General features: G+C 52.3%; 1 protein-coding gene across 2 annotated transcripts; it reads right to left on the reverse strand.

The window, feature by feature from the left end:
* Positions 1-5,076: 5,076 nt before the first annotated feature.
* Positions 5,077-11,365, reverse strand: LOC124232207 (steroid 17-alpha-hydroxylase/17,20 lyase). Of its 2 annotated transcripts, none has more exons than XM_046649182.1 (8): positions 10,819-11,365; positions 9,210-9,354; positions 8,779-9,008; positions 7,999-8,085; positions 7,392-7,607; positions 6,895-7,064; positions 6,210-6,313; positions 5,077-5,697 (listed from the first exon to the last, which is right to left on the reverse strand). In XM_046649182.1, exons 1-8 carry the CDS (start codon positions 11,113-11,115, stop codon positions 5,414-5,416), a joined length of 1,533 nt encoding a protein of 510 aa, XP_046505138.1. In that variant the 5' UTR covers positions 11,116-11,365; the 3' UTR covers positions 5,077-5,413. The 2 variants fall into 2 exon arrangements, with proteins under 2 accessions (XP_046505138.1, XP_046505142.1); XM_046649186.1 differs by having other exon boundaries at positions 9,216-9,354; positions 10,819-11,363.

Raw genomic sequence — 11,365 nt, forward strand, 5'->3', positions numbered from 1 at the left:
GGTCTAGAGAGGAAAGAAGGCACAGAAGTGGTTTTAGTAGCACATGGTGAGTACCATGAAGCGTCTGCGCACAGGATGCTCTGAAAGAGGATGTAGCCCACATATGGGTTCAGGGCAGCCTTCCAGGACCCCCCAGGGACCTCTAAACTGAGCTTGCCAGGTGAAGAAAGGTGTAAAGTGAATTCTAGGCAAATGTTCGTTCTGCAGATTATTGAGTGCCTACTATGTGCCAGGTGCTAAAAAGCACAAAAGAGCCTGGGAGGCCTGGAACAGGAGAGTGTGGGTGTCATGTCTAAACCTGCAAGCAATTTACTCTTTCTATGTCACTGCATTCTGGGAAGTGACGGGATGAAGCTGAAGAGATAAACTGGTAATAAAAATATTTTAATTTATCTTTATTGTTTGATCTATTGACTGTTCACACAATGCAGGGATTTGTGTAAGCATCTTACCTATGTTTTTTCATTTTAGCCTCAAAACAGCCCTCCGCGGTATGGACTATAATTATTCCTGCTTTGTTAATGGGGTTGAGGCATTCAGAGGAGTTGACTAACTTGTCCAGGATCACACAGCTAATAAGTGGTAGAGCCAGGATTTGAACCCACATTGGTTGACTCCAAAACCCATGCAATTAACTGGTTGGCTGGACAGTGAAGAGTTGTAATGTCGGTGCTCACAAGCCACCTGAAGAACTTCTGATTTCTTTTCAAAGGTGAGAGGGAACCGGAGAAAGGGTACTGAGCAGGAGAGCAGCATGGTGAGAGGTGAACCAGACACCTTTCCTCAGGAGCTCCTTTATCTCCTCTTCCCCTCCCCCGGCCTCCTCACAAGCACCCAGAGGCCCCCACGCCTAGCCAGGCCTCACCTCGCCTGCCAGAGCCCCTCAGTGCCGCAGTGGCATCACGCCTGGGAGAGGTGGTCCCTGTGGCAGGTCAGTGTCAGCTTCCAGGGAGGGCATAACCCCTTGGAAACATGGTAAAATTCTCAAGAGTTAAAGCTCTTTGGGTCTTCTTTGTATCTTTTCCCTGCAAGAGTGTTTTGCTCTTCCTCTGAGGAGATTGAAAGAGAGCTTTCTGGCGGCTTGTGAGGCGGAGAAGAGCGTTTGTGTTTGCTCTCGAGCTCCCCTTCCCCTGTGTAAGCCTGCTCCTCGCCACAGCTTAACCTTCCATTGCTCATCTTCTCACCAGAAGCCTCAAGAAACCTAATGCCACTGGAAAATGTTACAAAACACCCTCTGTGCTGGAGCCATGAAAAGTTTATCTCTGGGCGCTCCACCCACTTCCCAGCTGCCAGCCTGCCTTGGCTCCGGAGGGAAGGAGGGGGCAGCAGGCAGGGCCATCCGGAGCCGCAAGGGGGGTTCCTGGAGGTCCTGTCAGTGGACCCGTCTGGACATACCCGCTCCCCCTCCTACCCAAGCTGGTGGCCTTTGGGAGATGCGTGTGAAAAACCCTTAGAGAAGGACTTCTTTTGCGGATGTGGATAGAGGCAATGATAATAAAGCCAGTAATTATCGAGGCACTGAACACGTTATGTCCACGTTTGATGCTCAGCAATGCCCTGAGGTTGGTGATACTGTTTCTACGCACGTCTCAGCCACCCATATTACAGATGAGAAAACAGAGGTTTAAGAAGGCCAAGGGGGCCGGCCCCGTGGCCAAGTGGTTAAGTTTGCATGCTCCGCTTCAGCGGCCCAGAGTTTCGCTGGTTCCGATCCTGGGCGCGGACATGGCACCACTCATCAGGCCATGCAGAGGCGGCATCCCACATGCCACAACTAGAAGGACCCACAACTAAAAATACACAACTGTGTACTGGGGTGGGGAGAAAAAGGAAAAATTAAAAAAAAAAAAAAGAAGGCCGAGTAAGTTGCCCATGGTCACTCGGTCTATATATGACAACACTGGGAGAACTTGCCTCCACAGCCTGACTGCTTATCTTCTGTAACTCCCATCAGTGTGATCCTCTCCAAATCACACAGCCCTTTCTGTTTCATCCTCATCAGAGCCTCAGATAACGGGCAGCATGGGTGGTAGGTTATCCCACTTTACCCATGAGGAAACTGAGGTTCAAGAAGCTAGCAATGGGCCTAAGATCCAGGGCTAGGAAACTGAGCAGGCTGAGGACTAGATCCTGGGTCCTCCTCATCCAGTCCTCTCCCCACCCCACTCTCTGGCCTCTGGGATTGGATTTCTGTCCTCCAGAGATGGGTGTTTATACCTGTGAGTGTGACTGGAGAGAGGGCTCCTCATTTGCTTCAGGTTTCGTGGCCACTAGAGGTCAACCAGAACATTCACACACTCTCTCCCACCCACACGGCACACCAAGGGTCCCCTCCCCTCAGAATGGGGACTCTGGGGAACCGCTCTTCTGAAGGACAGGGGCCGCCCATTTCTACTGGGAGGGCCAGCTCTTATGGCTCACAAGAGCTGATTGTTAAATTTTCAGGAATTTTATGAGCTGTTTATTAAGCAATCATTAAAAAAATAAACTATATAAACCTACAATTGAATAAATTATATTAAAAATGAAAAATACTTAAAACTGATCATTTCCTAATTATTTTACTACATGTTACTATCATCTATGCCCTTGAGGTTATTTACATCTATGTATGGTGGGACTACTCTATAATGGTATTTACTATATAATGGTAAATAACATAATGCTACTGTGCGTCTCTTCCCAACTCTGACTTTGATGACATCACTTTGGTGGTGGCTTGAAATAGCTCATGGTGGGAGTGTTTTACATCAAGCAATCGGCAAATACTACAAATCAGGGCTATTCCCCACCACCAGCACCAGAGAACTGGTTGTTCAACGTTTATTTCCCATCATACCACTGGGTAAGGGCAGCATGAGGCTCGAAAGGTGACTGTGGGGTCTTAGCAAAGACCTTCCAGCTTTGCCAAGGATCTGGACTTCCTTCTGCATGAGGAGAAAGAGTCTACTTATCACTGGACCGATTAGCCCAGTGGCTTAGAGCATTTGATTCAGTCCACTTGTGTGTCTAACCTTCTGCTTGTCAGGTGCTAATGTGCAGGAGAAAGAACGGGAGAGGGCTCCGTCTTGAACTCCAGAGATATAGGGGTGGACAGTGTCCCTGGGGGATGCCACCCCCATTTTAAGCCCAGGCAGATGCTCAGATGCACGTGGGACTCGGTACCAAGGAACAAGCTGACTGTTAAAAGGGGACAACCATGGTGGGCTGTGAGATGTGTCCTGGAGGCAGGTGTTCACTCTGAGTCTCGGGGTTGCAGGATTTAGGTCAGTGGGAAAAGGCCTTCCAGGCATAGGAAGGGCAGTTTGAGCAGGGGTCAGAGTGCATGAGGTCATTTCCTGAAAGGACTCTCAGCTTGGTACTCTCCCCGGCCAGACACCTGAGGGCCTTCCACACAGACACAGGAGACGGGTGGGAGAGCACGGCTGGCTCCTCCGCCTGCATCACTGACATCTTGGGTCCTAGTCCCAGCCCTGCTGCTAAGTAGCTCTTGTGATTTAAGGCAAGTCACCTCCACCCCCGAGCCCACCCCACTAGCTCTCAGTTTCCTCATCTTCAAACTGAAGGGTTAGTCCCTCATTCCGCTGCCACTCAGTGATCTGATTCATAGTTAGAGAGTGGATGTTTCCATCCCAGTTACACTCACCCACTGCTTCCACAGGAGACGCAGGCCTTCCGCTAGTTGTTTATCTGTTCGTCACTAGCCTTTCAAAGTCTGAGCAAACGTGGAATACTTAATTCTCCTCCCTCCGATATGCTGCCCTCTGCTCTGAGCTGAGAGTAGCTTGGCGGCCAGCTGCTGGGGGCAGAGGAACCTGGGAGAGGGAGGAGGCCTCCTCCAGTGTAACCCTTTCCCATCAGCTCACTGTGGTGTCAGCATCTCTCCAGCCTGCTCGTGATGGGGGCTGAGGTCAGCCACAGCTGCCCACAAACTCCCCTCTAGGCTCCTTAACAAGGCCCTGAGGTCGCTGGCCTGTGAAGGCCAGGACTGAGTTGGGGGCACCATAGGGACTGGTCTCCTGTCACTGGATTAACAATGCTCTTTGAAGGAAGAAGGTGCCGCTGTAATGGAAAACCTCGTCCCTCCCTCCCTGCAGGGGCTCCCTTGATTTCTTCTCTCTGAAAATTTGGCCAGGCAGGGCCTTAGCCTGGCCCTGCTGACCTTTCCAGAGCCTTCCTCCAGTCAGAGGGAAAGGACTGGCTTGTTGATGATCTGACCCTGGTCTGGCTGGCGCCAGGGAGCTGGGGTCGGGGCCTCCCTCTAGGCTAGAGGACAAGGGTGTCTCGGGACAAGTCTGGGCTCCATGTTCTAGTGAGGCATTTACAGACCTGTGGGATTTTGGAGCGGGGATCAGGGACAGAGCCCGGGCGCCTCAGCAGAAGGCTGCTGTGGAAGCTCTTTCCTGGCAGTGTTTACCCCGGGACAGGACAAGGGAAAGGAGACCTGCCAGTCTCTGGGGACCGAGACCCAAGGGACAGGGAGCGGTGGGTCGAGTTTGTGGATTATACACACTCTCCCCAAACCAAACCTTGGAGGCACATGCAGCAATGCCTGTTAGGATCATAGCAAACAAGATCTGTTGCTTTCCTTTCAAAATAGAAACTCGGTCCTACCGCTTCTCGCCATCTGCACTGCTAGCGCCAGGGTGTGGCTGCCATCATGTCGCTCTCCTGGACCAGCCCCACAGCCTCCTGACTGTTCTCCCTGTCCCCGCTCTCATCCCTGTACAGACCAAGCTCCACTCCGCAACTAGGGTGATATTTTAACAATATAAGGCAGACCTTCCCACTTACATGTTTAAAATCCTCCAGTGACTTCCTCTCATACTTGGAATAAAAACCTAAACTCCTTCCTGATGCTTACAAAGGCCCCATGTCCCCTGTCTCCCACTCTGACCTCATCAGGGACCACTCTCCCCTTCATTCACTCTGCTCTGGCCACGCTGGCCTCTCCCACCTCAGCAGGGGACACTTTCCCCCAGGTCTTCGTTCCTTTCCTGACCATTGTGTACACCTCTGCCATTCTCTTCTCGCATCACCAGCATCCAGTGGAATTGACTTCAAAGCACTTACAAGTCTCTGAAATCCTTCTTTATTTGTCAGCCCTCACTAGAATGTAAGCTTCATGAGAACAGGGAGCTCAAGTGTCCAGGGACAATGAGCAGCACATAGTAGATGCTCAATAAAATAATTGTTGAAAGAGAGACCAAATGAATAAATGAATGAGCTGCTCAGGGGCCTTCTGAAGAAAAACCATTTGGTTTATACACATCACTGCCAGGGCTGCAGGCTGGAAAAGAAGGCAGAGTGGGCCCCCGAGAGAAGGGAGAAAGGGTGGGGGAGGATGGAGTGGTACCTCTGACTCTGTGCTGTGGGTCACACAGGGTGGAGTCAGGGGTGCTAGGTACAGCCTCTAGGTGCTGCCCTCAGCCTGGGCCTCCCTCCAGGCCTGGCGCACATTAATCTTCACTTTGAAAGAGTCGATCAGAAAGACCGCTGTGGGGTGGCCCTCCAGGGAGGGCAGCTGGCCATCATCCGGGACCTCCAGGTTAAACCTCTGCAGCAACCAGGCCGTGAAGAGGAAGAGCTCCTGGCGGGCCAGGAGCTCACCTATGCAGGAGCGGGGACCTGCTCCAAAGGGCAAGTAGCTTAACGACGGTGAGATGAGCTGGCTCCCCGTTGGGTCCAAGAAGCGCTCTGTGGACATGGGGAGACCGTCAACTAGGGGCCAGAACAGGAGAAAGTGGAGGAGTGCTGCTTCTCTGATAGGGGGAGACACACCCTGCCTGGGGAGCCCCAGTCTGAGGAGATGGACAGCCTTGCTTGGGGGAACCCCAGCCTGAGGAGAGATACAGCCCTGCTCTCAGATAGCCTGTAATCACACAGAGGAAATGGAATATTCAGGAAGGATGGCAAGGAGGCGGCATTAACAGATGAAAATGCCCCCATCCAAGGGGAGAGGGGGCCAACTGAATGGGAAACATATGCCTAAAGGGCTTCTTAGAGGAAGAGGTTTGCAGATGGTGGAAGGAGAACGTGGGAAACCCAGCTGTGAAGAGTTTGCGTGAGTCTAGGGTAGGTTGGGGGTGTCAGCAGGTCCAGGAGTTTTCTAGGAGCAAGCATGGCAGAGGAGCAGTGGTGCTGGAGTGCTGGAGCACAGAGCCCAGGCTGGCTGGGTGGCCTGGGAGCAGGACAGAACAGGGACTCACCAGGCATGAACCGGTCAGGCTGGTGCCACTCCTTCTCATTGTGATGGAGTGCCCACAAATTGATGATGACGTTTGTGCCCTTGTCAACAGCAAACTCGCCGATGCTGCCCCAGAGAGGGAGAGAAAAGAGGCATCAGGAATATCGTCCTCCCTTACTCAGCCCCAAGTCTCCGCAGTCCCCGACCCTGGGGAAAAAGAGCCTTTTATTCCCTCGTACCCACTCCCTCATCTCTTTCTCCGCTTCTGCAGGTGAAATATGAATCCAGCCCTTCTCCAGCCCTCTCTTCCTGACAAGCACTTATGTATCAACACTTGTGTCCGAGGACATTCGTGTCTGTCAGGGCGTGTGGGTATGCATTTTGAGCTGGTGCATATATGTGTATGTTGTGGCTCTTGGACTGAGTAGGAGCATAGAGCACCTGGTTTTTCAGCCCAGACCGCATGTCTCTAAGCAGCAGGAAGCTTCTGAGGGAGGTCAGGTAGATCTGTGGATTAGTCAATGGGTGTCAGTGGGTGGTGGATACATTGCTCAGTGGGGTTATAGGTAGGATGATTGATGGTCAGTGGTTGACTATAGGTTGACTAGCAAGCTGAGAGAGCCGGGTGGTGGAGGAGGGACCACGTGGGCTGGCAGGCAGTGTTGAATGCATCATAGGGCTGGATGTTATGGGGAGGGAAGGCACACCTGGAGTCAACAAGAGCCTTATGGGGGATGAGCATAGGGGCCACAGGCCGGATACGAAGCACCTCTCGGATGGTGGCCTCCAGCAGAAGGAGGCGGTTCCGGTCACTGAGTGTTGGTGTGCGGCTGAAACCCACATTCTGGTCAATCTCCTCCTGGATCTTCTTCTTCAGCTGAGGGCCAGAGCAGGGTGGGTGTAACCAACGTGCTTAACCCCAGGAGAAGCCTGGGCTTGGAAGAATCCCATTGTCATACCTAGAAGAGTTGGCCCAGACCCTTCCCAATTAAGGTTCCACAGCCCGCAGCCCAGCGCTGCTTCCAGAAGATGGGGCAACTCCACCCTAGGGCCAGAGCCAATCACTGCTTGGGTAAGGGGCGGGGCAGCCCAGTCTTCCAGCATAGAAAGCCTAAGGGTATTGCCTCTCCTTGTCACTGGAGCCAGAGGTGGGGCTAGCTGGGGTCAAGGGTCATTAGGAAGACTGGAGTAGGGAGAATCCCACCTGAGGGTCGTGCAGGAGGAAGGCCACAATCCACTTCACCACAGAGGTGGTGGTCTCCACACCGGCCCCGAAGATGTCCCCTATGGTGGCAAGAATGTGTTTATCCGAAAGCAGCTTTGAATCCTGGTCTGGGCCAGTGTTGTTATTGTCTGAGTTCTTCTTGGCTTGGATCAGTAAGTCCAGCATGCTAGTGATGGAGTCACTGTTGAAGTTCTCCTGGTTGGGTGAGGTTAGAAGACTGTGATAGGGAAGGAGCCCCATCTGCAGCACCCTGCCATACTTCCCTCCCAGACTGGAGGTACAAAGCCTTCTTCCACTTGGAAGTGGGGGAGTGGGGCGGGGCTAGGCAGGATCTATGAGTTTGTGGAGGTAGGAGGCAGCACTGGCCTCTCTTTAAATTAGGGGAGGAAGTGGGCCTCTTCTAGGATCCTCTTCAATTCCTCACTTTCCCACCTTCATTCATGTTAAGTCAGTTTGTACTGAGCGCTTCCTGGGTACCAGGCTCTCACCTAGGTGCTGGAGATCCCACACTGTCCCAAATGGACCCCAACCTTGCTCTCATGACATTTTCAACCTCACTCGTAATCTCTTCTGCTCCATCACCTACCTTATGTTTTTCAAAGATTTTACTCAGCAGTTCATTTCGTATGTTAACACAATGCCTCATCTTTTCCAGGGATTTGTTGGGGAAAATCTGGAAAGCAGAAAGAAATGTCAAATCCATTCCTCTTCCATTTTGCTTCTCCAACTACCGGAATTCCTCCTGGAGGCAGATCCTAGCTTTTTGTTTCTGTTTCTGGAGAGTTCCCACTCTAACCTCAACCTTCAGCCAAAATGGAAGGCAAGATGGGGACACAGAATGGGACCATCAGTGACAACTAGGACAATGCCAAAGAAAGGAGAAGGGAGTGTCTCCACTTCCCCTTTGCCATTACATCAAACATCAAGCACTGACTGAGGGTCTGCTTAGTGGACTCTGTCATGTGCCTGGCCCTTAGAAGTAAGATGGACTTGAATCTGAAGCCTTGGGCAAGTTCCTGCACTTCTCGAAGTCTGTATTCTCATCTGTATGGGGATAATAAAACCAACCTCCAAGGGGAATGCCATGATTAATACATGTGGGGTGCTTAATACTAGCATGTGGCAATTGTAAATATGGAAATAAATGAAAGCCAATATCATGAGTATTAAAATGCATGATCAAAAAGATAAACCTATTTATGTAGAGAAGTTGCAAGATTTTAAGAGTCAGAAGAGATAGAGGTCACTGTGGCTGAGGTGGTCAGGAAAATGGCGGGTCTGGAGCTGAGCAGTAAGAAGAAAAAATAATTGGGGCCACTGCCAGGGTCTGCTGGGATCTGAAGGTGGGGCCTGGCTTCATCCTCACCTTCAATGCGGGGAATATGTCTACCACATTGTCTTTTTCCAGAGTTTCCAGGATGTCTTTGTGGTAATTCTGCATGGTCTCCAGCGCAGGATCCCCTTTCATGTAGGAGGAGTTGAAGCAGATCCAGCAGATTACGTTGGTCACCGCCAGGAAGAGAGGCGAGGACAAGTCTATGGTCTGTCCATTCTGAGTGGCCAGTAAGTCACACAATAAACTGGTTTCATGACATACTGAGGGAAGAGAGGGCCATGAGGGTGGGGAGTTAAGCGGCAGCCTCAACCTGTCTCTACCAGTTCCACCATAGGCAGGGACTGTTAGCAGACAGCCACTAGATGGCAGCAGTAGCCAAGAAAAGGCTAGATTGAGCCATCTACAACCGTTTCCCCTCCCCAACCCTCTCTTCCTCCAACAGCCCCAGGGGCCAAACTGACACTCACTAATCTTCTCCAGCTTCTGGTTGCCGTCCTTGAACAGGGCAAAAGCAGCCCGCACCAGCTTCCGATGCAGCTGCCAGGGGGCACCATGGTCGGCGAAGGCGACACCCTTTTGATTGTCTGACAGGATGTTTAGAGTTGCCTTTGGAGAGCAGGAAAGGCTATAGGAATTAGACACCATCCACCCATACTTGCCCTGGGCCTCCTACAATCCCTTCCCCTTCCTGAGGGAAAAGGCAGGTACCTGCCATGCTGACCCTCACGTGGGCCTCTCTGTTCCACTCCATCATGACTGTAAGGCTTTGGTAGGGCGGGGCCTAAGGCCCCTCTACACCCAATTCCATCAGAGAGAGTGAGGAGAAAGAAAGAACCCCCGAATTAGAATGCAGGAGTCCTGGTGGTCCCGGGGTTCAGGTCAATGACAGGGTGATCTCTGGGCTTCTCTTTCCTTGTCAGTTTCTGCCCAATGGAAGGTAGCCATGGGTGGGAAAGCTGTCTGAACTGTGCCTGTCCTGGGGGAAGGAGCAGGCAGGCTTATAGCAACTGCGGACCGCCCAGACCTCTGCCTTTCCCTGGGCCCTCTGGGGGGTGCAGAAGGCACAGAGCTCATCTCGTTTATGTTTACTTTTCCATTGCAAGGCTCTGTGCCTACCACAAGACCACATCTGGAGAGTGTGAATGTCTTGGCCACCCAGTCTGGACTTGGGCCAAGCCACCTCTTCCCAAAAAGCATGAAGGTTGGAAGACTTGTCTCTCCTATCCCCTGACCCCTGAGAGGATGGCTAGCCCCATCTGACTAGCCTCCTCCTTCCTCTTTGCCCTGGAGAGAAGAGCTCAGTAGAGCTAGAAGTGAGATAGTTTGGCCAGCAGACCTGGCTGACCGGTCCAAGAAAAAAATGAGTCAATCCTTGGCCTGATCCGTGATGAGTGGCTGGGGGCCCTCCTGAGGTGTTCAGCAGCAGGGTCCTGGGATGGGGCGTTGGCAGTGTTTCTGGATTAGTCCCCCTCCTCCTCCCTCGGGAGCACCCCAGAAAGCTCGGTAGGATGGATCATCAGCATCCCCAAATTGCTACTGTGGGTCAGCTGAAGCAGTTGTGGACAGCCGCAGAGCAACAGCAATCCCAGTCCTCCAAGAGCCAGTTTACTTCTCTCTTGCACCTTCCCACAAAGGGCAGCAATGCTAACCCGTTTTCCATATGAAGAGCAACTCTTAAAGGCTATTGATTGAGCGTTTAACTGCGCTGGGCTCTGAGCAAAGTGCTTTATATGCATCATCTCAGTTCATTATGGAAGTCTGGGCTCAGAGAGATCATCATCCAGTTCAGAGGTGAAAGGATTGGGGTGAGGGCTCCCTGACCCCCTCAGACTCCCACCCCACTCCACCTCCTGAGCAGCCTAGAAAATTAGGTCTCCCTTTAATTCTTCCTGCCTAGTTAGAAGCTGGGTAGGGTCTGAGGAGTCCAGCCCACCCACAGCCCTGCTTGTCTGTTTGTGGAAGAATTACAGGTTGTTGGAGCTGGAAGGGTCATGTCAGGCATGGTCTTGGTTGAAGAACTGAACAACCCCAGGGGGTGGTTAGAGAGGGGGGATGATGGGCGCTGCTTACCACTTGGGGCCGCCCGGAGAATTCCTTGCCCTTCTTGATAAGCACCTCCTTGGCCAGTTGGTAGTGGCCGACAATCACCGTAGTCTTGGTACCCATGCGAAAGGAATAGATGGGGCCGTATTTTTTCTGCAGCTTGAAGAAGTTCACATGCGGATGGCCATGTCTGGGAAGGAACGGCAGGCTGCCCACCAAGGGCAGGTATGGGAGGCTCTTGGGGTACTTGGCACCAGGGCACTTAACCTTGGGCCGAAAGAAATAGGCTATGGCCAACAGCAGGAAAGCCAAGAGCTCCCACATTGTGGCCAGTCTCAGCAGGCAGCACAGACAGCTGTGGAGTGGAAGAGCTGTAGCCAAACTAGGGTACAAGGAGGCCTTTATAAGCGCTGCCTTCGTCTTCGCCTTGGCTATGTGTTATCTCTTGCCTTGTGGAAGTTTATCCTGGAGCACAGCCAGGCCCGAGCCGTCTCCCACAACGGGGAGAGGAATGGGGAGTGGAGGCCTCCTTAAGGACGGGCTCAACTCCAGGGCAAACCCCTAGAGGCGGGGC

This window comes from Equus quagga, chromosome 2, assembly GCF_021613505.1.
Source record: "Equus quagga isolate Etosha38 chromosome 2, UCLA_HA_Equagga_1.0, whole genome shotgun sequence".
Classification (NCBI taxonomy): Eukaryota; Metazoa; Chordata; class Mammalia; order Perissodactyla; family Equidae; genus Equus; species Equus quagga.

Bases quoted from the DNA above. Each gene is read 5' to 3' on its own strand.
- LOC124232207 (XM_046649182.1), bottom strand. From the start codon at position 11,115: ATGTGGGAGCTCTTGGCTTTCCTGCTGTTGGCCATAGCCTATTTCTTT. The intron at 8,086-8,778 runs GTGAGGATGAAG...TCTGCTTTCCAG, and splicing joins ACATATTCCCCGCATTGAAG to ATTTTCCCCAACAAATCCCT. The intron at 7,608-7,998 runs GTAGGTGATGGA...TCACCCAACCAG, and splicing joins AAATCTTTGAAAAACATAAG to GAGAACTTCAACAGTGACTC.